The following is a 25807-nucleotide window of genomic DNA, read 5'->3' as shown; positions in this document are numbered from 1 at the left end:
TGTGAAAATAGAGTGCATTCTAGTAAGGAATTGAGTAAATTCTCTAAAGCATGTTACTACATTTGAAATGTGTTTTAATTGCTTAATTGTGAACTAGTATGTGGTGACTATGATTAAGAATGTACTTAAGTGTAAAGATGGCTAAAATCTGTGAGAATAATGATTTTTAACTTGTCATGTGCATTGGAAATCCCTAAGACGGTTGTTGGAAGGTTTAGGTTGTGTTTTACTTGTTTAGTGTCGTTTTGTTTATTTGTTATTATTTTGTTTTGCTCGAGGACTAGCAAAAGCTAAGTGTGGGGGAATTTGATAGGAGCATATTTAGGCGACTTACTTAGCTTGTTTTCGTGCATCTATGTTGTTAATTCATAATTGTTTTAGTAGTTTAAGCCATTTTCGTGTGTTTTTAGGTTCATATGGCTAAGGAAGCAAAAAGATGCATTTTGGAGCATTTTGGAGCAAAATTGGGCTTGGAATGGATAGCATATGCTTGGAGCTAAAGTGTTGGACGAATTTGAAAGCCTTGTATGCACTTTGGACATAAAACAAAGGGCCTAGCCCAATCAAACAATCCTTTGAGCCATGCAAAACCTCTAGCCCAATCAACAACCCTTAGCCACATGCATTCACATGCATCACAACCCCAAAACCATCATTGCACCACCATTCACACACATGCACTTACTCTTTCATCATTGCACCACCATTCACACACACATGCACTTACTCCTTCATCATTACACCACATTCTCCATCTTTATTCCACATGCATTCATCATAATTCACCCTAGCTACCACCATTCACACACACATGCACTTATTTTTTCATCATTGCACCACCATTCACACACACATGCACTTACTCTTTCATCATTGCACCACCAATTCAACACATGCATTCACACACCAACAACCTAGCTCTTTTTCCATCATTATTTCATCCACATGCACTCTCAATCATAACAACCACATTCACTCTTAAACAATCACCCACATATTCTCCCATTCCCCCTATAAAAACCCATGCATTCATACACAAAAATCACATCTCATTTTCATACACAAGACACCACAAACACATCCAATCTTCCCCTTTGCCGCAAATCCCCTTCCATTTCTACACAATCTCTTCTTGGCTTCATTCCATTCCATACACTCTCCCATTCGCAGAAACCATTCAACCTTAGCCGCTCCACCTTCATTTACAACACACTTGGAGCACCCACACCGAAGGCAACTCTTAAGGGATTTCGACATCAGTTTTGCTTCAAGGGTTCTTTCTTCTTAATCCTATGTTCACTCATGTTATATATTTTTATGTCAAACCTTTTGTAAACATGAAGTGTAACTAATCTCTCTCTAGGGATTCGATGTAGCCTTGCAAGATTGCCATGTAGTTAATTCAGAATTCTCATTTAATCTATCTATTTCTTGTTTCATTCTCCGTTTTAATTGTGACTTAGTGTGTTGATTTTAATGCTTGATCATCATTTGAATTAACCACAGGTTGTTTAGCCAAGATTAAAGCACACATCATGCATAATCTTGGTGGATATGTGAATGAATGAAGGGAATGTTTTGCAAACATCCTGCCGAGTGTTCCCTTTGGTTTTGTGAAAGTTTCTTGTGCACTATATATTCTTGATTAGGAACCAAAGTTGCACATCACAATTAGGCTCATGATTAGAGACATTTGATCAAATCCACACATCATATGGTTGATCATATCTAAGTGAAACAAACTCAAGAAATAGGTAGATGGATGAGTATAATCTGATTCAACAAGCGTGGCCTTGGGTTAGCAATGGTAAAATCGAATCCCTAGCTTCATCTCCATTGGTACTATCTCTTTTTATTAGCTGTTGATTCATTCATTTTGTGTTTACTTCATTTCCTTATGCTTTAATTTACAATCTGTCATTTAGTTTAATCAAAACCTAAATCCCCCTTTACCTTATTGTTCAATTTAGTTAGAAATCAATTTAGTTTATGCTTTAAAGCATTTTGAGTCTTTGGTTTGTCTTAGTGTTTTAAAAGTTTAGTTTTGCATTCTTTGAGTCTAGTATAGTGTTTTAGATTGTGTTTTTAGCGTTTTTGAGTCAAATCCAAGTGATTAACAATCCCTCCTAATCCCCGGTCCAGAACGATCCCTACTTACATACTTACTACAATTGTCAAAAAGAGGGTTTAATTTGTGTGCGTATAATTCTTGCATCACTTCTTTATTTGAATGCATGGGTTGCCTCCCAAGAAGCGCTTGGTTTAACGTCTTCCAGCCGGACGGTATTCAAGCCCCACTAGGACCAGCGACATGGAGTTGATCTTTGAATGGAAGGTGATACTTGAAATGATCTGGTAATGGTTTAAATTCTTGATTGGGTGCCTGAATCATTAACAACTTGTTAGTAGAAAACGAAATTGGACCTACAAACACACGAAAATGGCTTAAAACACTCTAATAAATAAAAGCTAACTGAGTAAATGCAAGGAAATAGGCTAACAAAGTCGCATAAATATGCTACTATCAGTGGTAGTGCCACTCAGCATTATACAGTAGCAAGTTAAGCCCCACACAAATTTTTCTCCTCAGGTGGGGATCAAATATGTTTATAAATTATATATTATTATATTTTGGTGATGGTATCCAATACCAAAATCTTACCAAAAAAGTTCGGTTCGGTACAATACCATTTGTTACACAAAATTTGGCACAAAATCGGTATGGTACGGTTGATACGATATTTTGGCAATAAATTCCACCCCTAACTACTCGTAGACATGTCCATGGAAAACTCATCTCCTTAATGATCTACCATAGGCTAGTCATCAAGAATGGTTCACTCCATTCTTCTTTAGAACTACACTTGTGGTTTGATTCTCCTTCCCTAAGATATATAGGCAATCCTTCCCAGATTCAACCACAACCCCCAATCAACCCTCATTATTCCCTCATCAGAGATCATGGGATAGTCCAACTGGATTTCGCCTCCGTCTACGAATGTGCACGAATTTGGTTCTAACAATGGGGACTCGATCTTATTAGACCCTTTAAGCAGGGTAGGGGCAACAAGGAATATATGGGATCAGGCACCTCACCTTCACTCCGAGGTACCCACAAGGTAACAGCCTGGCCAAATGAGCACTTGGAGTCTTGTGGTGTATAGGATCGCGGTGCAAAAGTTACGGGTGAGTCGCCTTTCTCCCTGGCTTTCGGTTCTGAAGTCATCATCCCTATTCAGAGGAGCATGACAACTCTCCACACCGACAAAGGGATTGAGATGGAGAATGCAGACATCATCTAGAAAGAGTTGAATTTCCTGGAAAAAAAATAGGGAGACATCGCCAAGTTCACTTAGTAGCTTACCATCAATAGGTCATGTCCTACTACAACAAGGAATTCAAACCCTAAAGCTTCAAAATTGGAGACTTAGACCTGCAGGAAGTATTCCAAAATACCCAGATCCTCGGAGAGGGAAAGCTGGGTGCAATTAGGAAGGCTTTCAGACAAACCCAATTGCTCTTCAGCAAACCCCTTAAAGGCTCTTTAGCTACAATTTAAAAATTCTTTCTTCAAAGCAAGCACTGAGCTATTATAGATCTATCACCCCGTGGTATGATCTGATTGTTATGCAATTCCAACCACCCTAATTCATCTAAGGCGTATGTTTTGTACCAAGTTCAGTTCGATACAAGTGATCTTGGTGGGCTCCTCAAACATTATCTTGTCCTTCATAACCTGAATCTTGCTAGAGTTTCACATCTTTCTTTACATTTCCAGTTTATTTACTTTTCAAGTTGTGTAGGTCACCCTATCGGCCTAGATTTTTCTTTTGTTAACGTTTGTAATCCCAACTCCATCATGAAATGATTACAATATGTTTCTACTTTAAGTTTACATTTCTTTCTTTAATTTACTCTTTATGCAAAACACAAATCCACACTGAATTTTAAGACTTCGCACATTCGAGGCATAAAAAAGAACTTAACTGAACTAATGTCCCACTCGGTGCACAATCATTTGGTTAAGAAGTCAATTTTACGTGCAACCTCACACTCACTAAAACAAACACTGTCTGTTGGTAGCCTCCAACAGTCCTATTCTCTATTTCACTCAAGCCATCACATGGCACTAAAACCAAAAGCAACAATCGGGACAAATACGTGTTGAACCCCTTGCAAGTTTTTGCACCAACAGTGTGACAGTATGCAAGTTATGAAATCCATTTGACATACCCTGCTAGCATCTCTATTATAATGAAGAATAATAGAAGATAAATACAAATTATTCAGATCATTTCCTTTCAATTTTCTGCAACAAACAGAAAATTGTCACGTACTTACGTACAGTTAAGCTTGTTTACTCCGCATATACAAGAATGTTCAGCAAGATCCGTTCCACTGAGTTTTACATCTGCTGTCTGCAATGAATACCCAGATATGGGGCATTTTTTTGAATACTTACAGAGTTACAAACAGAGATTCAATAGTGCTGCGGCCGTGTCTAGACTATATAGATATCATTACCACTAAGACATCCTTCTATATCTGCGGAGAGCCAAACTTCCGCTCAAGGAAAAGTCCCACTGTATTGAGGTGCTGACCAAGCTGTTGATGGAAAATTAGATCAACAGTTAATGGTTTCTTGCTGCAATCTATACTGAAATGGATAACCTCCCCATCAGCAAAGGCTGCACCGACTAGCTCCTCACTGAAATTCGCAAATGCCAGAGTTCGTATATTCCCATCAAATTTCACAGACGATAAACACCAGGGTGTGCCCCTAGTGCCTGAAGCCAAAGTTTCACCAAGGCCAGAAGCAATTTCAGCCTCAACAAAATTATGATCTTGGTCTATTGGATTGACTGTGTGAAGCATAAATGATAAGTCTGGTGAAAGCATTTCTTGCACCAGAATTGCCATTGTAGCTTCCTTCTAAGGCACACCAACAACTCGACGGCTCAAAACTGCCCTCCAATTGTAAAGTGAGGCCCATACTCTGCTAATAGCATTTGCAAAAACTGTTGGATTTGAAACACTAACATTGGGAGTTGAGTCGTATAATACAGCAGCTGACATTCTGGCCAAATCCTCAATGTTAGCACTTGAACGAACAATTAGGTGTGAATTTCCTGGAAATATTTTCCCTATGCTATCACTGATGTCTTTCGGGGGCTGTAGGGAAGAGATTAGTTCTTGGAGCTAACTGCAAAGTTGTTCAAGCTCCCAACCTTCCAGCTTCTCTGTGTCTACCTTATCTAGTAAGGACCCGAATAATTCGATACTTTGCTTTGTTCCAATGCCAATTCCTATGGTATCACTGCCCCCAAAGGGACATTGAATGAAGCTAATAACCCTTTGTCATTATAAACTGCCAATCAAAAACCACAAGCCTTGGGTACATGTAAAGGAACAAAAACATATGTAGGAAAATAGCTGATATTGCTATTAGGCAATCCACGATCATCCCCTCATCCATTACATGTAAGTCCTTTGTATCCACTAATTTTCTGCAATACATTATAATGCATACCGAAGATAATTAAGTTTTCATATGAATATGGAAAATGATAAAAATTCAAGTGGTTTCATTTTATCCTAACCACATTGACGGAAACATTCATCATTCATCACCAATCAATTATTAAAACTAGAAGAAAAGTTGATAATAATCTTTCTTGCTTCTTAGAATAATATCACGATTCCTTCAATGGACGTAGTCATTTGTTTCCGTATGAGTGGTAGAATTTGAAGACATCCACTTCTATTTCACAACATAATCAGCTACTCGTTATCCAGTTTTTTATCAAGGGCCATCCACAAAGTGGTATTGAACTATTTTGATTTCATATATCTGTTATAAATTTTCAATCAAGGGCCAATCGAAACAACAAAAACGACTATTATAAATTTTCCTATTGCAATCCTCGAAGTCAAAGAAGTAGACTTCAATGCATGCTTGGTAGTAGTCTCATTGGGGTAATATTGTTGTAAATGAATCAATTATAATCTATCAAGTATGAAGCACATAAAGAACATAAAGTAAACTATTTCCACTAATTACACAACTTAATATCAATCCCTAGAGTTCAATTTGTACTGGCCAAAGCCATTCACAGACAACTTGATGTTCGTGCATTAAACTTACTATGGGAAGTCCCGTCCCTGAACTCCTACTCTTAATTGCCATAAAAAAACACAGAAGCAGCAATCCATTCCGCAAGACATTCAGCAAAGCAAAAAGCTTTTTGGCTCCAAATAGGAAATAATTATGTGATTAATGAAAAAACACCACACTGTACTTGTACAATTAGAAGGATACACAAATTTATGTTTGGCAACTGAGAAAATGCAAGAAAATTAGGAACTAAGTGGGAAGGACAGAGGGAATTCTGAAAATTAAACAAAGAAAGGTTTACATGGATTGAGCAGAGGAAACGACAACACTGCAAGGGATCTGACAAGTGTTGGATTTGTGGTAGAGGGGATGATCATTCCTCTTATGGGCGAAGAGGGGTAGGATGGCAAGGCTTCCCAAGCATTGTTGCAGAGGGTAAAGGCATCAGAATTGCTTGCGACGGTGGAGTTGTGGCGAGGAAGCGGAGGTGTGCAGCTTATGGACGCAATCCATTCGACAAAATGCCATAGCAAATTTTACAAGAGAGAGGGAGAGAGTGAGTGAGGCTTGGGTTTGGAAGCAGAGATGATGAGTCAGTGCATGTGGGTGAGACGTTGAGGAGGAAGATTGGAGGAGAAGTAAGAGGTACTTACTTTTGGCTTTTTTTATTAATACCTCACGTAATGTTGAATAATCTTACATTAAAATTCAATATTAAATCACGTATATATATAATATGCAATGACAATTTTAACCTCATAAAGTTAAATAAAAAATATAAATACACCCCAAATCACAACTTTAACATGTATATCCTACAATTATTTTTCTTCACCTCTCAAAACCAATCTCATCCTCTGTTGTAGTACAAAGCCTAAATCAATGAAACTACAAACACGTTGATCACAACTTTAAAAGCCCAGGGATATTGATCAATATCCTCTTAATTTTCATTCACCATACCACTACAACTTCATCTCCGTATGAAATCAACAAATCTGCTTTGTTATGACAATTTTCACAGAGGGGACTCAAAACTTGCGGATTCTCGTTATGACGCCTCAAATTACACCCAAACAGGAAGGGAAGGAGAGGAGCGTCCAAGTCAAGCTACTCGCCTCTTTGGCTATGATACCAAAAGCTCTTGCAGATGCATATATGATTGGTTGTTTTGTACATACAATGAAATTCTTCAATCCAATGATTCATGGATGCATTCTATCAACCCCACATTCTTCTTCAATCCGATTTCATTGAGTAAAAAATTAAAAAAAAAAAATGTGAAGTGGAGTGTAGGTAAAAAAAAATGTGGTGTGTATGTTGAGAGTGTGGGGTGTGAGGGTATTAAGGGAAAGTAAGTGGGGTGTATAAAGATAACTTTTAAGTGAAAAAATAAATGTGGGGTGTATTAAGTATGTGAGGTGTATTCAACAATATTTGGGGTGCTAAGCCCTTACTTTTCTGTTTTATTTTCAAAAAATCGCCATTCACACACTCGTTCTTATATTTACACACTTTTGTTAATTTTTAATCATTAATCTTCTTCAATTCATTTTATTCGACGACCAAAAAATTAAAAAAAAATTAAAAAGTGAAAATAGGTATATGGCTAGCACAATTCTTAATTTATTTGGGACACGTGGCAGGGATCGAATCCAAATCCCCAAAATAAGAGATATCCTATTGTCCAGGTTCTTTACGCAAAGCTTTCCAAAATTTTAGGGTTTGTGTTCCTTCTTGGAAAGCCACGAATAACATAATTCAAAATATCTTTCTTGTTGCCACTCAACATTACCGTGTATTCCTCTTCAAGTAGAAGTGAGAGGTAGGCTGCCCATTATGTGGCTTAGTTGAATTTTCCCTCCTCTTAGTGTAAAAATATCGATATACTCAAATTATTCTTGTTTTTGTAATAAAATATCTTAATTGGGCAGTATTTGTATATTTGCTTAAAACTAAAGCGAATATTATGAGGCTTCCTTAAAACTAAAAATTGAAGGTCTCCAATTCGAAACCCGCTGCTAGTGTACAAGCTAGACTTGTGGTCAGGGGAGACTAAAATACCTCTGTAAGTCTACCCAGCCCCTGGAAAGGGTGAATAATCGTGGCTTGCCACTAGTTGTCCTTTTAAAAAAAAAAATGTTTATGTCATGCCACCTAGTATTACTATGACAGCCCGTCCCGAGAAATTTAAAAACGTACGCGTGAAATGACGAAATTGCCCCTAGTTTGATTTCTTTACGTTTAATGGTTGTGGTGAGTTTGGTTGGCATGTTTTGAGCCACACACTTACTCCCACACTCCACACCCTTTCCCCCTGTTTCCTGCATCTGTCCCGAGCCCATTTCCCTTCCCATTTTCTATCCTTTGTACGGACCACACTCAAAACACATCAAACCTTCACAGATCGAGGAAACCAAGACCATATTCGAGCTCGTGAGGCTTGTAGGAGTCCAACCATACCATTTTCAGGTAAGAACACCTTCGTTTTCACGTCGAATCCACGATGTCCGATTTCGAGTACTGTTCATGCTCACGTGATTTCTCACGTTTTAGGGAATTTCAAGCTTGTAGGAAGCTTGGTGAGGTCCCTAGGAGGCTCGGGGTGGTTCGTTTGAAGGTTTTGGATGTCGGGATCACGAGTTTCGAGGTTGGCCGGATTTGGGGTGTTTTTGCAGGTGAGATTTCGTGGTTTTTGGTCCTTAAAAGTAGTATGATTGTGTTCCTCTAGTTCTAAGCTTCATTTTGGTACCAATTTTGTGAAATTTGGATGAAAAACGAAGAAGATATCGAAGTTTGAAAATTTCTCGGTTTTCCGGCGCCGTCGCTGGAGAAGACGACGGAATATTCCTGACGCCGTTAACGGAATCTGTTAAAACTGACGGAATATTCCCTACGGCGTCAGTTGACGCCGTCAGCTTGCCAGGCACGTGCCTGCGCATGGCCGGCGCGTGTGGCCGTGCCTTGGCCGGCGCGTGGGGGCGCGTGCGACGGTGAAAAATTATTTTAAAAATATGGGGATGTTCTTGAGATTGAGTAGATCACGTTGGTGTATTCATACACCCCATTTGAGCATTGTATGAGAAGTTATTTCTAAAGGTTGGTTATGTGCTTTAAAATTGACGTTTTTGTAGTTGTTTCGCATATAGGTGATACCTATCCCGAGGACGAGCGTGGTCACTCGAGGCAGGGGGGCTACAACCCTTCCACATACCAGTGAGTGGACTTTTGGTTTTCCGTATATACCTATATACATATATTTTCCCAGAAATTGATTTGAATTGTTAATTGCCATATGCCATGCATTATTTTATTGTTGGTTATGCATCGTTAGTTGCATTATTGTTTGTATACATATTTATATGCATATGTGGTGTTGTGGACGCACAGGTAAGTGCCAGGTAAGTGTTATTCATGTCTATATTCAGTAGTGTTTCGAGATGTATAGAGAGCTCATAACCTGCACCCCCGGTGTTAGTGCTCCCGCCCAGAGTAGGGCACAGTCCTTCACGTGATGTTCACCTCCCGCACCACATGCTCAGCTTGGATCCAAGTTAGGTGTATAGTCCTGTCGTACAGACCACTTTAGGTGGTTCCGACTCGTAGGTGACCCGCGATTATTCGCCCAGCCTTTACGTGATCGTAGCACTAGAGCGTATATATATATATATTACACCCAGGCCTGTCGTACAGACCACTTTAGGTGGTTCCGACTCGTGTGCAAGTCCAGATAGTGAGATTGAGATTTGAGCTCTAGATGCAGCCGTACAGGTCACGTTAGGTGACTCCGGCTGCCAGATTATATGTTATCGATATGATTTATACCTGAGCACTTGCATTTCATTTTGAGGTTTTGGCATGGCATATTCTTGAGCATGATTGGTATATATATATATATATATATATATATATATATACACACGTATATCTATTTTCTGGGAAGTATACAGGTTTTACGGCGAGAGGTTAGAACGTATTTATTAAATGGTTTTCGAAAAGTTTTGTTTTTGCCCACTCACGCTTTTGTTTTGCGCCCCTCCAGGTTTTAGTTGAGTAGCAGGGTTGGTGGTTTCCCAGAGGGCTTTTCCGGCATTTCTGACAGACATTCACCAGCGTAGGGTCACCTTCGGGTGCACTGTTGTCGTATCATTTTCATTTGGACTGCTTTAGGCTTATGCTCTGAATTCGTGTCTCACTTACGCTAGCACTTGTTTCTATTACTGGTTGTATGCTAGTTTTTATTTATTCGTATTACTACTTTATTAGCTTCTGCACTGTGCACATGGCTACGTCACTTCCACGTGAAGGCCAGCATGCCCTGATCTCGATCGGGGTGTGTCAATTACGGTTTAATAGTATTCATTTTTACTTGTAAGTGAGAGGTTTTAGATTCGATTCTCATCAAGGGCAAATTTGAACTGTATTATTGCTAGCTTATTGTGAGGCTAAACTCATCCCTCGTCCTTAATATAGATGATATTGTTTATTAAAAAAAAATAAAAAAATTATGTCATGTATTGATGCATAACCGGTTAAAGAAAATATTAAAGGCCTTTGCATTGACATAATTCGTAGAATAATAAAAAGCAAAGACATAAGATATATATGCTATAGATTCATGTTGATCGTGTGTTGCAAGGCTTGGTGGAGAAAGACAAACAGCAATATCTTCCAACCAACACGCACACACATAACAAGGTGGGATAATAAACAATCGCTAGCATTCCAAATAAATTCATACCAAAATAAATTCAACGCTCGATTAATATTTGTAAAAAGAAAAAAAAAAAAAAAAAAAAAAAAAAAACTAACGACTTTGAGCATGGTGAAGTCCAATGGTTGAATATAAGAAACTCTGAATCACAGTATAACTCTAGCTTAAAATAAATATAATAAACACGTTCTGATAATATGTTAGAAATAAAATTAGAAAAAAATAGAGAATAGTAAGATACGGGAGAAAGTGGAGGAGAATCAAGATATGTTTCCTTCTTATTAGATTGCCTATTTGTAGGCGTAGAAATTACGTAGAAAGGTGTTCAACTATTGAGATATTACATATTGATCCGGAATGTGAACAACCACATAATAAATCTTTTATATATATATATATATATATGTATGTATGTTAAGTAGAACCATGTGAGTAATGTTATTATTGTTATATGATATATTTAATTAAGACAAAAAAAAAATCGACTAGGCCCCTGCTTAGAATGCAGCGGCATCCGCTCGACTAGTTCCTAATGCTTTTTAGAAGTTTGACGAAGACAGTGGCGGAGTTTCGGAGTTCGTCCAAGTGCTATAGTAGTTCGGATATCTATCACCTTTAACGGCATCTGCTGAAGCATAAGATTCAAGCTCAGCCAACTCTTCCGGTGTCAGTTTAACAGACAGAGCTGCGATATTCTGGTAAAAATTCGCAATCTTCGTGGTTCCGGGGATAGGACACACATCATTCCCTTGGTGATGAACCCAGGCCAATGCTAGCTGAGATGGTGTGCACCCTTTCCTTGTTGCAAGATTACTAACTCGCTCGAATAGTGTTTTGTTGTGCTCTACATTTTCGGGTTGGAACCTCGGTAGATTCTGCAGCCAATGAATGAAAGCACTTCAGCTCTTAAGTGCTTCTGCTGTTAAAAGCTTTCATTACAAAGACGGTTAATCATTTTTATTAAAAATTCAAGTGCTTGCTTCCCGAAGAAGCATTTGGCATGTTCATTCTTTCAAAAAATGCTTCTATGACCGAGAACCACTTTTAACTTTAGAAAGAAAAATTTTGTGACATTGACAAACCTTTCGGGAATCATCGTGGGCAAGGTTTTCGACAAACTTAGCACCTGATGAGAAGAATCCTCTTCCTAAAGGACTATACGCAACAATACCAATGCCAAGCTCCCTGGTAAGTTTAGGAAACTAAGATCAGAATTAACAATTACTTTGGACTTGGTAAACAAGTTACGTTGTTTTAGTGAACCTCACCGACAAGTAGGAATTATTTCTTGCTCGACATCCCTTGACCACAAGGACCACTCCAACTGCACAGCTGTTATAGGATGAACAGCATGGGCTCTTCTAATCGTTGAAGCTGAGGCCTCGGATAGACCAATGTACTTTACCTTACCCTCTTCAACTAATTTCTTCAGTTCCCCAACCTTGTATAAGACATAATAAAGGAATTTAAGGGATGGCAAGCATTCGGCAAAATAAGTGAATCAGGATGCATGCCATTACAAACGAGAAAAATACATATGGACACTAAGAAATGAAACGAAATTGAGGATAAAATATGCGACTTTGACAAGGTGATACAGGATGCTGTGAGTCAGTGAAATAACCTTAACTTTCACTAGGCCCGTAGAATCGCAGACGCAGATGCATATTGTTCTATGTTTGTAATTAAAAGGAAATGCATATTGTTCTATGTTTGGGATTAAAAGGAGATCAAAATTCAAGAGGGAAGAAGACAAACCGTGACTTCAATGGGGACGGAGGTGTCAATGCGATGCTGATAATAGAGATCAATAGAATCAACACCAAGGCGCTTCAAGCTACTCTCGAGAGCAGCTCTCACATAAGCAGGGTCACCTTGCACCTCCATCTTGTTCTCCGCAAATCTGACACCAAACTTGGTGGCCAATTCAACCTTGTCTCGTACCCCTCCCTTGAGAGCCTGCTCCTCATCAATCCCACAAAAGCCAGTTCATTTCATAACCAGTTTACTTAATTCGACATTAATCCAAAACAAAACCCAAATACCATGTTCACGGTTCAGTAAATTCAGTTAAATTAATGCAACAATATAGTGAACATAAACCCAATTCATGTTATCATCAGCGAACCCAATACAACAAAGCAACAATTTCATTTGGGGCTGCTTCTATAAGAAGCACTTCTGCTCACAAGCAATTTTTTTTTTTTTTTTTCTCAAAAGGTCTTTTACTATAAAGAAGTCAAAATTGTTATTAAAAAATCAAGTGTTTCCTAGAAAAGCACTTACTTAAATGAGCCATAAGCACTTTTTAAATTGTTTCGCCAAAACGCAGTCACATAATCTTTTGACTACGCATTCGGAGACTCTTTTGGCTACCAGAAGGCACGTTTAGCCCTCCCAATTCACTTCGTCATCAGTTCATTCCATTCAACATTAATCAAAACAAAACCCAGAAAGCAGTTATATACAGTATTGCCTCTCTCAGTGCTAGTGCTTGATTTGGTAACATCAAAACAGGATGTAGACCGATCGAACCTACTTGAGTTCATCACCAATTCAACATTTAATCCAAACAAACCGGAATATCTATTAATACAATACGAGTTAAGATGGATTACAGTTTAAAGTAAACGCAAATCATAATCAACAATGTGGGTAACCTACCTTGCCAAGAAGGATTTCGTTGGTGAAGGGACCGTAGATGTCAGAGGTATCAAGGAAGGTGACGCCGCTGTTAATGGCATGGTGGATGAGAGTGATCATGTCTTGGTCGGGCTTTGGAGCGCCGTAGAAGGCAGACATGCCCATGCAGCCAAGGCCTTGAGCCGACACCTCGAGGCCTTGTGAACCCAACTTCATCCTCTTCACTATTCCTGCTCCTCCTGCCATTTGTGTAAGCAGATTAAGTGAACTGATAAGTAAGCTAAGCTTGTATCATATATATAAACAACAGAGTTGCGTGGTGGTGAAGTGATGGCGTAAGAGCATATGGCTTGGTGGTGAAGTGATGGCGTAAGAGCATACGTATATCGACTACCAAAAGGAAACTCGAAACTTCTCTGTCAAGATACAAGATTTCAGCGAAATGTATGCAGCGGCCGTTAACGATACCCGTACTATTGAGTATGGATGGCATGCATGATACATTCCACTTACAGATCTAACGGTGCGTATGATTTTTTATTTTTTATTTTTTATTGTCAAGCAATAGCGTTAGTCAGTTAAATGTTAGATTGGTCACCGACGGGTTCGAATCTACATCGTCATGCAAGGGTACAACATCTTTCCACCACTGTAGTAAAAGAACACTTGCAAATGCGTATAATTTTTTTAATTTTAAGAAAAAAAAGTAAATTTATCTGATCTTAAAATATAATATCCGAAGAATTTGTCCATGTGCTTGTTATTCAAAGGCTCAATTTTACCTTCTTGCAACTACTAATGTAAGCAAATAGCCATTAACAATTTTCGACATGCCACCCAAGTATGATCTCAAATATCCATGGGTGTAACCGACTGTTTTTCTAATTGATGTGACACACGATATGACAAAATAAATATAATTTTTTTTTTTCAATAATCTTAAAGTAATGAGTAGTTTAGGAAATGAATGATGAAGATCGAGTATAAAACTCAAACAGTGAACATTGTTTAGAAAGTCAAATTACTTGGTAAGCTTAACTATTGAAGTCATACCCGAATAATAAGCTTTAGAAATACGCACAAAAAATCAACCATATACTATTATATCAGTTGGTATTAAGTAATGTTATTTGGAAATACCAAAATTGACACACTGATACTTTCTAATGCAGGTAGATCCCACTTATAATAGTATAGCCCATTTATATTAGAGAATGTCAGTAATTATGTTAGTTTTGGGCGTCAAAATAGCATTATTGATTTTATAATAGTTTGGAGGCTTGGAGCCTTTGGTACTACTCGTAAATATCATTATCTTTTAAATGTTACGATAAACCAAATTCACTTAGTAATGTGATCTAGTAGTATTTATATCCACTTATAAGTGGAACGTCTTAGGTTCAAATTTGAAGTTCGATACCAATTTTGTTATGGTTGACTAGCTATCTGGCTTAGTCCCACTTTCTTACTTTAGTGTAAATACATCGTTGTAAAGAAAAAAAAAAACTATCATCCTCGGTTACAGAAATTAACAAGACATTAGTGAACCCTTTTAGCTTCTTGAACTTATATTGACACCATTGGGAAATGTATTTTCAACCTACATCGAAAATTAGTAAACAAAACCTTATTTTGGTTTCTTGGTAGGCAATCTCATATTTTGGTTGTAATCTACTAAAAACTGGAAGTCAAAACAATTGAAGCTAAGACGCAACCATGTCCAAAATTAAGTTAAAAATAGTTCAAAGTTTTGATACAAAAACACCACGAGGAAATTTGCGTACAAAATGTCTATTGTCTCAGACTCAGCCATAACATACAATGTAGCATACACTACTTATTCTCGGAACCGCAAGGATATTCAGAAGAGCATAAAATGCAGAGACAACACTATGGCATGAAGACAGTGGCACTGAACATACTCATGTGGCTCTCATGAAGACAGTGGAGGAGTTTCGGAGTTCTTCCAAGTACTAGAGTCATCCATATATCTGCCTCCTTTAACCGCATCTGCTGAAGCATAAGATTCAAGCTCGGCCATTTCTTCTGGTGTCAGTTTCACAGATAGAGCTCCAATATTCTGGTTAAAATTCTCAATCTTGGTGGTTCCGGGTATAGGACACACATCATTCCCTTGGTGATGAACCCAGGCCAGTGCTAGCTGAGATGGGGTGCACCCCTTCCTTGCTGCAAGATCACTAACCTGCTCGAATATTGTTTTATTATGCTCTAGGTTCTCCGCTTGGAACCTGGGTAGATACTGCAAACAACAAGCCACATATATACAAGCAACAAGATTAATGACTTTATCAAATGGCATGATAAAAAGCCAGCACAGTTCGTAGGCCTTGATAAGCATATTCAGCATAACTTTGTAGCAACACAATACAGATTCCTCGATTGGAATGTTCGGCACCAATCCCTTCTTTTCATGGCATTAATTAAAAAATAGCTGAGGATGGTCGTAAAGAAATAAATTAAGGCAGGTTGGCCTGATGGCAAACTGTCAATTGCCAAATGGTTAATCTACCTGAGATGAAAACAAAATTGCAGTAACTTTCATAGAAATAAGGAAAGGCTGATCGGCAACCTGGCTTCAAGACTCTTCAAATTATAATGGTGTAGGAGGTGAATGGCAAAAACAACCATTATCTTTTTTTTTAAAGAAAAAATAATCTCATTTGGCCTTATATGCTACTCTAAGAATTTGTTACCTTACAACATGATTATATTAAGGATGTTTAAGCCTCTGACGTCGGAATAAATCAGGTCCATTTGGATGCATAAGTTAGAAAATTAAACCTTTACTGCATAAGTTCCACTAGAGGATAGGCTGCTAGGAGCGATTACTAAATTTCGAGAAGTCATTTCCTAACTTGAAGACTTAGGGATATATTCACAATAATAGCATGAGGATGCTACAATGTTCTTTAATGTACATGGACTTTTGTACTTCAGAATATTTTATGAAACATGTCAACAAACCTTTCGGAAATCATCATTGGCTAGATTGTCGATGAACTTAGCACCTGATGAAAAGAATCCTCTTCCTAGAGGACTGTATGCAACAATACCAATGCCAAGCTCCCTGATAAGATAAGAAAATGAGATTAATATTGGCTGCTACCTCCTAAAACAAACTTTAGTTAGTCCTATTAAGCCTCACCGGCAAGTAGGAATTATATCTTCCTCCACATCTCTTGACCACAATGACCACTCCAACTGCACGGCTGTTATTGGATGAACAGCATGCGCTCTTCTTATTGTGGAAGCTGAGGCCTCCGATAGACCGATGTACTTTATCTTACCCTCTTCAACTAGTTTCTTCATTTCCCCAACCTTGCAAAATAGGTGAATCATGATGCACCAGTCTAGTAAGAAACGTGACATAGCTACAGCCAACAGATAATTATACCATGCATTACGTAATTAGACTAATTTGGATACAACAAATGCACTTAAATAGAGGAGGATAGTGGCCAATCATGTTAAATGAATGGTGGTTAACTATGAACGCACTTTGCTTAATTCAAGATTTAAAGTTTCAAAAGATATGCATCTGGTAGTTATCCCGGTCCCAACAAAAGGATGCAAGCACAATAATCACCATATCTAATAGCCATCATGTATCAAATAAAGAATTCAAATTTTATGTAGAACAGAGTTCAGACATATGATGAAGATGACACGCACGCACACATATGATAGTTAATAACATTCATATACCAGCCCACCTGGCTGCCCCCTCCAATATAATTAAGACCTTTTTAACTTCTTGTAGTTATAATTATTAAGAAGATTTACACAAACCAACATCTAAAGGTTGACAAATATTAAGACGAGTTTAAACTTTTGTAACTCCTTTGTCATCACTTAGCATTTTGCAACTATGAGGAGAAATGTAAAGAGAAAATATTACACTCATCAGTGACAACACGCCCCCTCACGTGTGACGAATTTTCAAGCCTAGCACGTGGGCAACACAAATCGGGTGATATGGAGAACGTATGGCCATTGGGCTTCACAAGTGAGACAGCTTGCTGTGATGCAATAAAGAAAGTTTGAGGTTCCACCATAAAACCAATTGGCCATATGAGGAATAGCTCAATTACTTTAAAGCTCATGCAAGGTCTATCCTCAGGTCTCTCTTCCCACCAATGTGGGATTCATTCTCAACACTCAATTCATTGCAGACAATATAAATATTATACAATTTAGTAACCACATTGATCTTTAATTGTAAACAAAATGAGATAACAACTTAGAAGGTGAAGAAAACATACTGTGACTTCAATGGGGACACGGGTGTCAACCCGATGCTGATAATAGAGATCAACAGAACCAACGCCAAGGCGTTTCAAGCTACCCTCGATAGCAGCTCTCACATATGCAGGGTCACCTCGAATCTCCCTCTTGTTATCCGCAAAGCTGATACCGAATTTTGTGGCCAATTCAACCTTGTCCCGTACCCCTCCCTTGAGAGCCTGGTCCTCATCAAACCAAACAAAACCCAATTCACTCCATCATCATTCCACTCAATTCAACATCAAACCAAACAAAACCCATAAAGCAATTACATATAAATTCACTACAGGAACAAGAGTAAATCGATTCGAACCCAATTCACTTGACCATTAGTTCATTCCCCCAAAAAACCCAAACACAACCCACAAAGCAAAGTTATATATTTTATTCCCTCTCTCTCTCAAGAAGAACAAGAGTGAAGAAGACAAGCCAATTGATTTCATCATCAATCCATTCAGTTCAACAATCCAAACAATTCCAAATCCAAAAAGTTACTAACAAAAACTATCAGAGTGAGTGATTGTGGCTGTGAGGAAAGAAGTAAAACAAAAGTTAACCTGGCCAAGGAGAATTTCGTTGGTGTAGGGGCCGTAGATGTCGGAGGTGTCGAGGAAGGTGACGCCGGTGGCGACGGCATGGTGGATGAGAGCGATCATGTCTTCATCGGGCTTGGGAGGGCCGTAGAAGGCGGACATGCCCATGCAGCCAAGTCCCTGAGCGGAGACCTCGAGGCCTTGCGATCCCAACTTGATCCTCCTCACTACTCCTGCCATTGCTGGTTAACTGCGGCTGCTCTTGTTTTGAACTGAATGATTAGATTGCCAACTGAGGGAGCAGGAGATAGATATACGAAGAAGAGTGGCTGTTTGGTAAAATGAGCGAGCAGGAATAATACAAATGGTGGTGGTTGGAGTGGAACTGTGCAAGTCAGTCTTCTACTCTTGTACGCTTCTACGCTTCTACTCTTCCACTCTTCTATAATCGTAAGTAAACGTAAGGGCCTGCGTCACACTCATGTTTTTTTTTTTTTTTTTTTTGGGTCAAAGAAGGAATTTTATACCAAGCCCAAACGGACACAGTACAAAGGTCACAGCGCCACACTGATGTTGACACATACTACTTTTTTGTGTTTTTGTCGGAATTTTAGCTTAGTGTTTTTATCCCAACAACCGTGAAGACGGCAAGGGAATTGGATTCTCTCCAGACAAACCTTTGGAATCCTTCTGATCAACTAACACGGGTTGTTAAATTTTGATCTAACGACTACAAACACGAGAGTCTTTCTAAAGTTATAATAATTGTAACCGTTGGATCAAAATTTAATGGTCCGTTTTATTAAGTCAGGAAGATCTTGAGGGTTTGCCTATGAGAGAATTCAATTCCGACGACAAGATGCAAGCCAAACTAAATCATTTTCACATTGTTTAATACTTCGGACTTCTTTATTATTACAGTTTATTTTTTATTTTAAACAAAAAATTTAACAATTAAAATATTTTTGAGTAGCCGAAAGGCTAAAATGGATTAATTTATGGTGAAATTCTGTATGCTTCAAATTTAAAATTAACATTTCTGTATACTCCCCATTAACATCCCCTCAGAAAATACCTAGCAGTACAAAACAATCAGACCCCCAACAAAGATTACATGCAATCCTCAACAAGGAGGTCCAAGATGAAATTAGGGGATTTAAAAATCACAAAAACAAACTTCTGAAACAAATCTCAGAAACAAACCATTGGTTTCTGCTCCTCTTTTCGTGTTTGTGGGTTTTTGTTTTGCTTGATATAAGTGATCGAGCTACAAGGGACAAAGCATTTGTTTCATTTAGTGCTAGCCTAGCTTGAGAGACCGAGAATTTTTCTAGTGGTGGATTTTGTCTCGATAAGTCCCATATACAGTGCATTTTTATTTGTCCATTAACTTAGCACGATCCTAAAGCTTACAACTCTCATGGAATAGGCATCATCGTATGGGACAATTTAATGGAAGCGTGACGCGTCTTTTTGCTTCAGTTGGAAACTCATACTGCAGTTCATAATATACTACTAAACATTTCTTTGCTTCACTCAATGGTAAATTTTAGTGCACTCCAGATATTTTATATTCTGGAGCACCGTAAAATTTTCGTCAATCACGTTGCCAGAACTTGTTCGTGTCTCTACATGATTCATGGTGCAAACTTCAAACAATCTTTCTTCAATTCAAGTTTCAAAAGGAGAGAGTGAGCCACTTATGCGTAGGTTAATAAACTTAATATAAACAAAAATGAGACTAAAGTTCATATAGAGAAATGGTACGAATCCGTCTTCATAACTCGGCGTCATCTAAATATGCACTGTTCTCCGTTTCCTTTACGATTTTGAGATGTTTTCAGAATTTGTTATTACAGAAGCTTAGCATACATATAGAATGAGAAGTACAAAACAGACATTTTTCAGTCACTGCCAAAAAAAAAGTCCATGCTAAAAAATTGCAATTTGGTCAAATTGTATTTCAGGTGGATCGTATTCCAATGAATCCAAAAGACAAACGGCAGAATATGATCGTATTCCAATGTATTTCAGGTGGATTGTATTAAGCAAATACATATTACTACTGCATACATCACAACTAAAACATCAAGCAAGACTTTTTATCACACCTGCTGAATTTTAAAAAACTTTTCCCCGATACTTCCAGCTTTCAGTAGCTGCTTGCCCGAGGAAACCGATTAAAAAAGTCTCGTATAAACATAAATCACTTTCTGTACTGTAAATATGTAGAAACGCAAACACAAATATGCGATGAGCAACTAATGTGTTTAATATGCACACCCAAAAACAAGTTGACCCACATCTGATCTTTTTTTTTTTTTTTTTTTTTTTTTTTTCTGTTATCAAAGACCCACATCTGATCTGATATACACCTGGCCTTACACCCTACACTCTAAACATCCCCACATGCTTATACACCAACCAGTTTAAATGTGAACAAAATACCTCTATCACATGACAATTCTCAATGGTCCCAACGATGCTGCAACAAGAAATGCCCAAAATGTCAAACAAAAACAAAGTGATGATTCTTTACTTTTCAAAGAATAAGGTCCTCACCTTTTGCACTTTTCAGTTACCTGTATTTGATTTTCAGGTTGTGAAACCATTTGTTTGGCGTTATGTGCTACCTATGCTTCAACTACTGCTTCCAACACAAGGTCTGATCCTTTAACATTTTCTGTCATCACAACCACTGGTTATTATTCCGACATATATATGTGAGACACTGAGATGAAAAGGTAAACTGTTTGCAAATTCCCAGGAAACTCTAAGGGATGTTTAGTAATAAAATGAAACTAGTATGTGTGTGTGTGTGTCAGAACAAAGGTTTGTAGAAATAGTTTAACGTGTATTGTATTTCCAGGAAATATTCCAAGAGTATTCCTATGACATGTGTTTAAGCCCATGGCCCAGCAAATAGCAAATCAATTCCGTATGGGTATCAATTATCATACATAACTAGACTAAATGAAAGAGCAACACCTCTGTTGAAAAGGCATACAAGGGTATAGATAAAAGATGGCTAGGAAGCACAACCATTGATATGAAACCATAATTGTGAAGCACATAAACTCTTGACCTCTATGACTCAATATAATATTGGCAATACAGAAAAGTAAGTAGTTTCATACGAAAATTTAAGGATATTGTTGTTTCTCTAGATATTGAAATGGGAATTCCATCCCCGGCTGGTACCTATGTTGTGCCCAAATTTGGACAACAAATAAATGATATCAACATTTAGTTTTATAATTGTTGACCCTAAAAATTACAAAGCCTACGTGGCGCGCAAGCCGAGTAACTAATAAGCTAACTACGTCATTCGGTTGAATGCGGGGCGTGCCAACTCGTCGGCCGAGCTCGGCCGAGGAGTAAAATTTGTTGATGTTGCGTTGAGCGCGTTGCTGACTTCTTTATCTTGCGACTGCGACCGAGGAAGGAACACTCTCGGTCTTTGGGTTCTAGAGCCTGAAGACAAGGCTGCTAGTTCTACGAAGTTCACAAATCGTCGGCGCCCGATTCGGTCACTGTGATTATATTCGTAAGAGTATAGGCACGTCGAATCGACACCAAACTATATGGACACAAGTACTCAAATGTGATGTATGTCTTGATGGTGAATGTAGTTCGACCGTCAGAATGCCGAACTCTGAAACTCACTTGTGAGTATCCAATCATAGAATCACTCGACGTCCAGTCCACCGAATAACGTAATTCGTAACACCTTATTACGCCGAGAGGGCTAACAAGGTGACCTCTGCCAACAAGGATTCGAAAACCCTTCTCGGCCGACACTTGGATAGGTAACCAGTCGACCTCGACGCAGTGTTGTTTATCCAAACTGAAGGTGCTTCTCGGTCGGTTGATTCTGCGGCAACAGTGTTGTTTATCCAAACTGAAAGTGTTCGCCGGGTGCCTCCACAGTGCTGTTTATCCAAATTGAAGGTGTGTCGGCTGAAAAAGAAAAGGAAAAAATCTCAAAGTACTTGAGAGGCTTTGCGCAGGGCAATTGTATGTTAAATTGAAGGTCCTTTTTTGTTGCATGATTTCTTGTATTTATAGCACCCATTCCTTGAGACTGAATCGCGCCCCTATCTGGATTGGGAGTCCTTGTCCCGTTCCAACTTTACTTCGAACAAACCTACTCCCATTATGACTTTGAACTTTCCCCTATTCCGAGGTTTTATTCCTTGCTGGCCGGGAATCCTGGTTGCACCAAGACTTCCTCGCCCCTTTTTGTTTATCTGGATTACTCCTTCTTAGGATAAGATTCGACTGACCCTGCTAACTGGCCCGAAATCTATCAAGCAGCCCATAATAGTTGACATAGCTTTGGGCAGAGCACGACCCTATGCTCGGCCCAACAATATTATGTCGGGCCCAAACATTGCCCCCTCGCTTCTAAAGTCACCGACTGTCAACCTTTGGTCGGGCTTCGACCTTGAAGAAGCGGAACCATCTTTTGCTTTTTAGACTTCGCTTTTCTTGATAACCATCACTATGCACATTTATGGGATATGATTACACTATCCTCGTTACTCCCGACGTACAACCACGTGTCGACTCTCTGCCAATCCTAACAACTTTCAATCATGGCCCTCGAAAATGTGCAACCACCAAAGCCATTTGTTCTGTATTTAAAAAAATACGGGTTCTCACAAGTCCATGCCTGTCCCAAGGAATGCACTCCTCCCTCTTTGAAGAAGAGTTCAGTGTGAAAGCCTGCTCAAGGATGAGGAAGGGCGTTAAGAGGGCGGTTCATGGTAGAAATCCACTCACCAGTCTCTCAGGGAGAATAAACCCAAGCCACTATGGTTACCATTAGAAATTTGGAGCCAAGGGAAAAGAGTTGAAGAACAAGAAGAATTCCCGAAGAATTTGAACTATGGGAGTTCTAAGGAGTTGTGAAAAATCCAGAGGCTTGAAATGGCTAGGATATTTTTCGAGAGAGATCAAGTAAAGATTATATAGAGGAATGGTTGAGTAACAGTAGTGTTCGTGGGGAAGTACAAAGGGTTTCAGGCAAACGAACGGTTGCATTAAAATGGCATAAGTTTCGAGTAGGGGTATGCGACTGTGGCAGCTGTTCAATCATTATTTATGCCTTGAGTTGCAAGCTCGACAACGATTGAAGGGGGCATTGTTTGGGTTAATATTTAGACTTTGGACTTAAAGGAAAGAAAGCCCAAAAGAACTAAAGAAAGAAGACTTGCTTGAGGCCCAGCACCAAGCCCATCCATCCATCTCAAAGATAATATGACGGCCCCTCATTAATGCAAAGGTTAGGTGCTTACAAGGGAAGTGACAACCGATGGAAATCAACCTACTATGAGCCCAAAAGCACTTTCTGAAGGGCAGAACATGTAAGAAATGTGATGACTCACTGAAGTGCTTTCGGGCAAAGCTTGCAACAGCCAAGATCATTGCCTATAAAAGGGAAAACAGGGCCCAAAGACAAGGACACTCAACCAATCAAACAAACAAACATACAAACTCTGCTCTCAAGCCAGATTTGCATCTAAAAGCTGTAATCATCCCAGATCTCAATCCTTTTCAGGATCATTCCCTACAAAAGCCATATTTTGTCTAGCTTAAAGCTCTGCTATCACCCTTAATGGCATAGTATCGATTGTCTCGTGTAAACTTGTTTACCACCCATCCATTCCAAACACACAACCTTTTGTAATCACAAAGAGAAGAGACTGCAAGACGTTCAACCTTGCCCGACAAGGTGAAATCTTGCCCGACTCTCTTGTTTCGTCTTTCCATTAGTAGATCTGGTATTATGATGTATTCTACAGTATATATTCAAGTTATTTGCAGTCTTTTGGTGATCAGAAGCTCCATTAGTCCTTAGATCTGGTTCACTTAGTGGTTTTACTATCATAAAAGATGAATGAGAATTAGACCGATGGCTTAAGCCAGATCTGGACTTTCACCCCTTAAAGTGTACAAGATAATAAACTAAAAGTCCTTGGTCTCAAGGCACACAAAAGAACTTAATGTAGACTTAACTCATCTATGACAATCCTTTGATAACAAGAAGTTAGAATAACTTGGGCTACATCTGCCATACTGAGATGGCAGTGGCAAGCCTAAGCACTTAGCTAGTTTTGATTATGAGCCTGAATGCCTGCACCTAAGGCCCTACAAAGGCACCTTACAGAACAAAATTTGTTCTCTTCTTGTAGCCTCTCAGCAAGAAGGAGCTCGACAACCAACCAAAGTGACAACTCCTCGAGGAGCTGTGTGCTCGAGCCAGGGACCTTTGCCAGTGAAATTCCTGCCCAAACAGAGGTAGCAATCGATCGTTAGCCTCACCTTCTTTGGCTCTGCTCCTGAGTTATGTCGAAGATCCGACCCCTTTGTTATAACATTTTATCACACACCCTATATTTCTCACACAACCTTTGTTATAACATTTTATCACACACCCTATATTTCTCACACAAATATTCCAACCACCCCTTCTTACAAATTACCATACTACTAGGGAATAGGGATGGAGAATAAGGAACAGTTGACAAACTCAACTCTAAGCTGAATATTCGTGAGAATCACCAGATCAAATATCAAGATTCTATACATCGGTATAACCGGTTTCATCATCTTCTGGAAATCATTCATCCGAAAGCTGAAAATCAGAGTTAGTTTGAGGGAAGACAATGTGCACAACTGTCAATCACATATATGTGATGTAGGCGTTGGGAGAAGTCAGTTTCATTAAAGGAGGATACAGCAGGCTCCGCTGCGCTGTTCACATCCCAATAGTATCCTTATAATTTTCTCCAAAACAAGTTGATCAGTTCCTTCCCAACTATATTAGTCTCATATCGGTTCAACATTTTACACAAATATTACACAGAAACGTATCTGTTAACTGAGATCCGGAGCTACAGATCATCCATCACCAAACGCATTTGTCCAACAAATTTTGCTATGCAATTTGGAAAGGCAATGGACACCGAATGCAACCATACGATGACAAGTTTGAAGATGAAATGTGATGGGCAGCACTTCATCATACGGATGGAGGATATATATCAAATGCGTTAACGTCTTATCACCTGTATATTCATGGATGGGGATGAATGAAATTTTTTTTATTGATCAGGTCAGGTACCAAAAGAAAGATAAAGTCATAACACAAATGCGAATGCCTGAGCAACCAAGAATGCAAGCAACAGGCTACCGGTATTACAACCTGAGACATAACCCCAAAATTAAAACAACAAAACAAGAACTCCTCATGCAATCATATAAGTAAACTAAATCTCTGCTGCTCATAAGTACAACAGCAGTCGCAGAAGCTCTTTAATTTGCATCTTATCAAGTTTGTCTCGTCTATCTTTCACTTGCATAGATGTTCTTCTACCCAGTTTTGGGTGCCCCTCTATTATCTAATTCAGTCAAAGTCGCATGCATTTTGCCATCCAATTTCTAAAACACTCTGCCCCGAACTCCACGACCTGAAAGTTAAAACCATCCCTT

General features: G+C 38.8%; 2 protein-coding genes and 1 long non-coding RNA gene across 3 annotated transcripts in view; all 3 read right to left on the bottom strand.

Moving 5' to 3' along the window:
• Positions 1–11269: 11269 nt before the first annotated feature.
• Positions 11270–13755, bottom strand: LOC137736564 (probable aldo-keto reductase 2). The gene is made up of 5 exons (XM_068475813.1): positions 13494–13755; positions 12588–12788; positions 12098–12270; positions 11912–12014; positions 11270–11704 (listed from the first exon to the last, which is right to left on the bottom strand). The coding sequence occupies exons 1-5, from the start codon at positions 13716–13718 to the stop codon at positions 11369–11371; spliced, it is 1038 nt and encodes a 345-aa protein (XP_068331914.1). The 5' UTR covers positions 13719–13755; the 3' UTR covers positions 11270–11368.
• Positions 13756–15169: 1414 nt separating this feature from the next.
• On the bottom strand, positions 15170–18687 carry LOC137736565 (probable aldo-keto reductase 2). The gene is made up of 5 exons (XM_068475814.1): positions 18335–18687; positions 17756–17956; positions 16639–16811; positions 16458–16560; positions 15170–15732 (listed from the first exon to the last, which is right to left on the bottom strand). The coding sequence occupies exons 1-5, from the start codon at positions 18548–18550 to the stop codon at positions 15406–15408; spliced, it is 1020 nt and encodes a 339-aa protein (XP_068331915.1). The 5' UTR covers positions 18551–18687; the 3' UTR covers positions 15170–15405.
• Positions 18688–20454: 1767 nt separating this feature from the next.
• LOC137736542 (uncharacterized) overlaps positions 20455–25807 on the bottom strand; it is a 28995-nt gene continuing 23642 nt past the window's right edge. The window contains exons 2-3 of the long non-coding RNA XR_011068764.1: positions 20873–20993; positions 20455–20795 (exon numbers count right to left, since the gene is read on the bottom strand). This is a non-coding gene — a long non-coding RNA (uncharacterized lncRNA). The remainder of the gene's footprint in view (positions 20796–20872; positions 20994–25807) is intronic.

Source organism: Pyrus communis, chromosome 6, assembly GCF_963583255.1.
Source record: "Pyrus communis chromosome 6, drPyrComm1.1, whole genome shotgun sequence".
Lineage (NCBI taxonomy): Eukaryota > Viridiplantae > Streptophyta > Magnoliopsida > Rosales > Rosaceae > Pyrus > Pyrus communis.
This window is presented reverse-complemented; position numbering and strand designations above follow the sequence as displayed.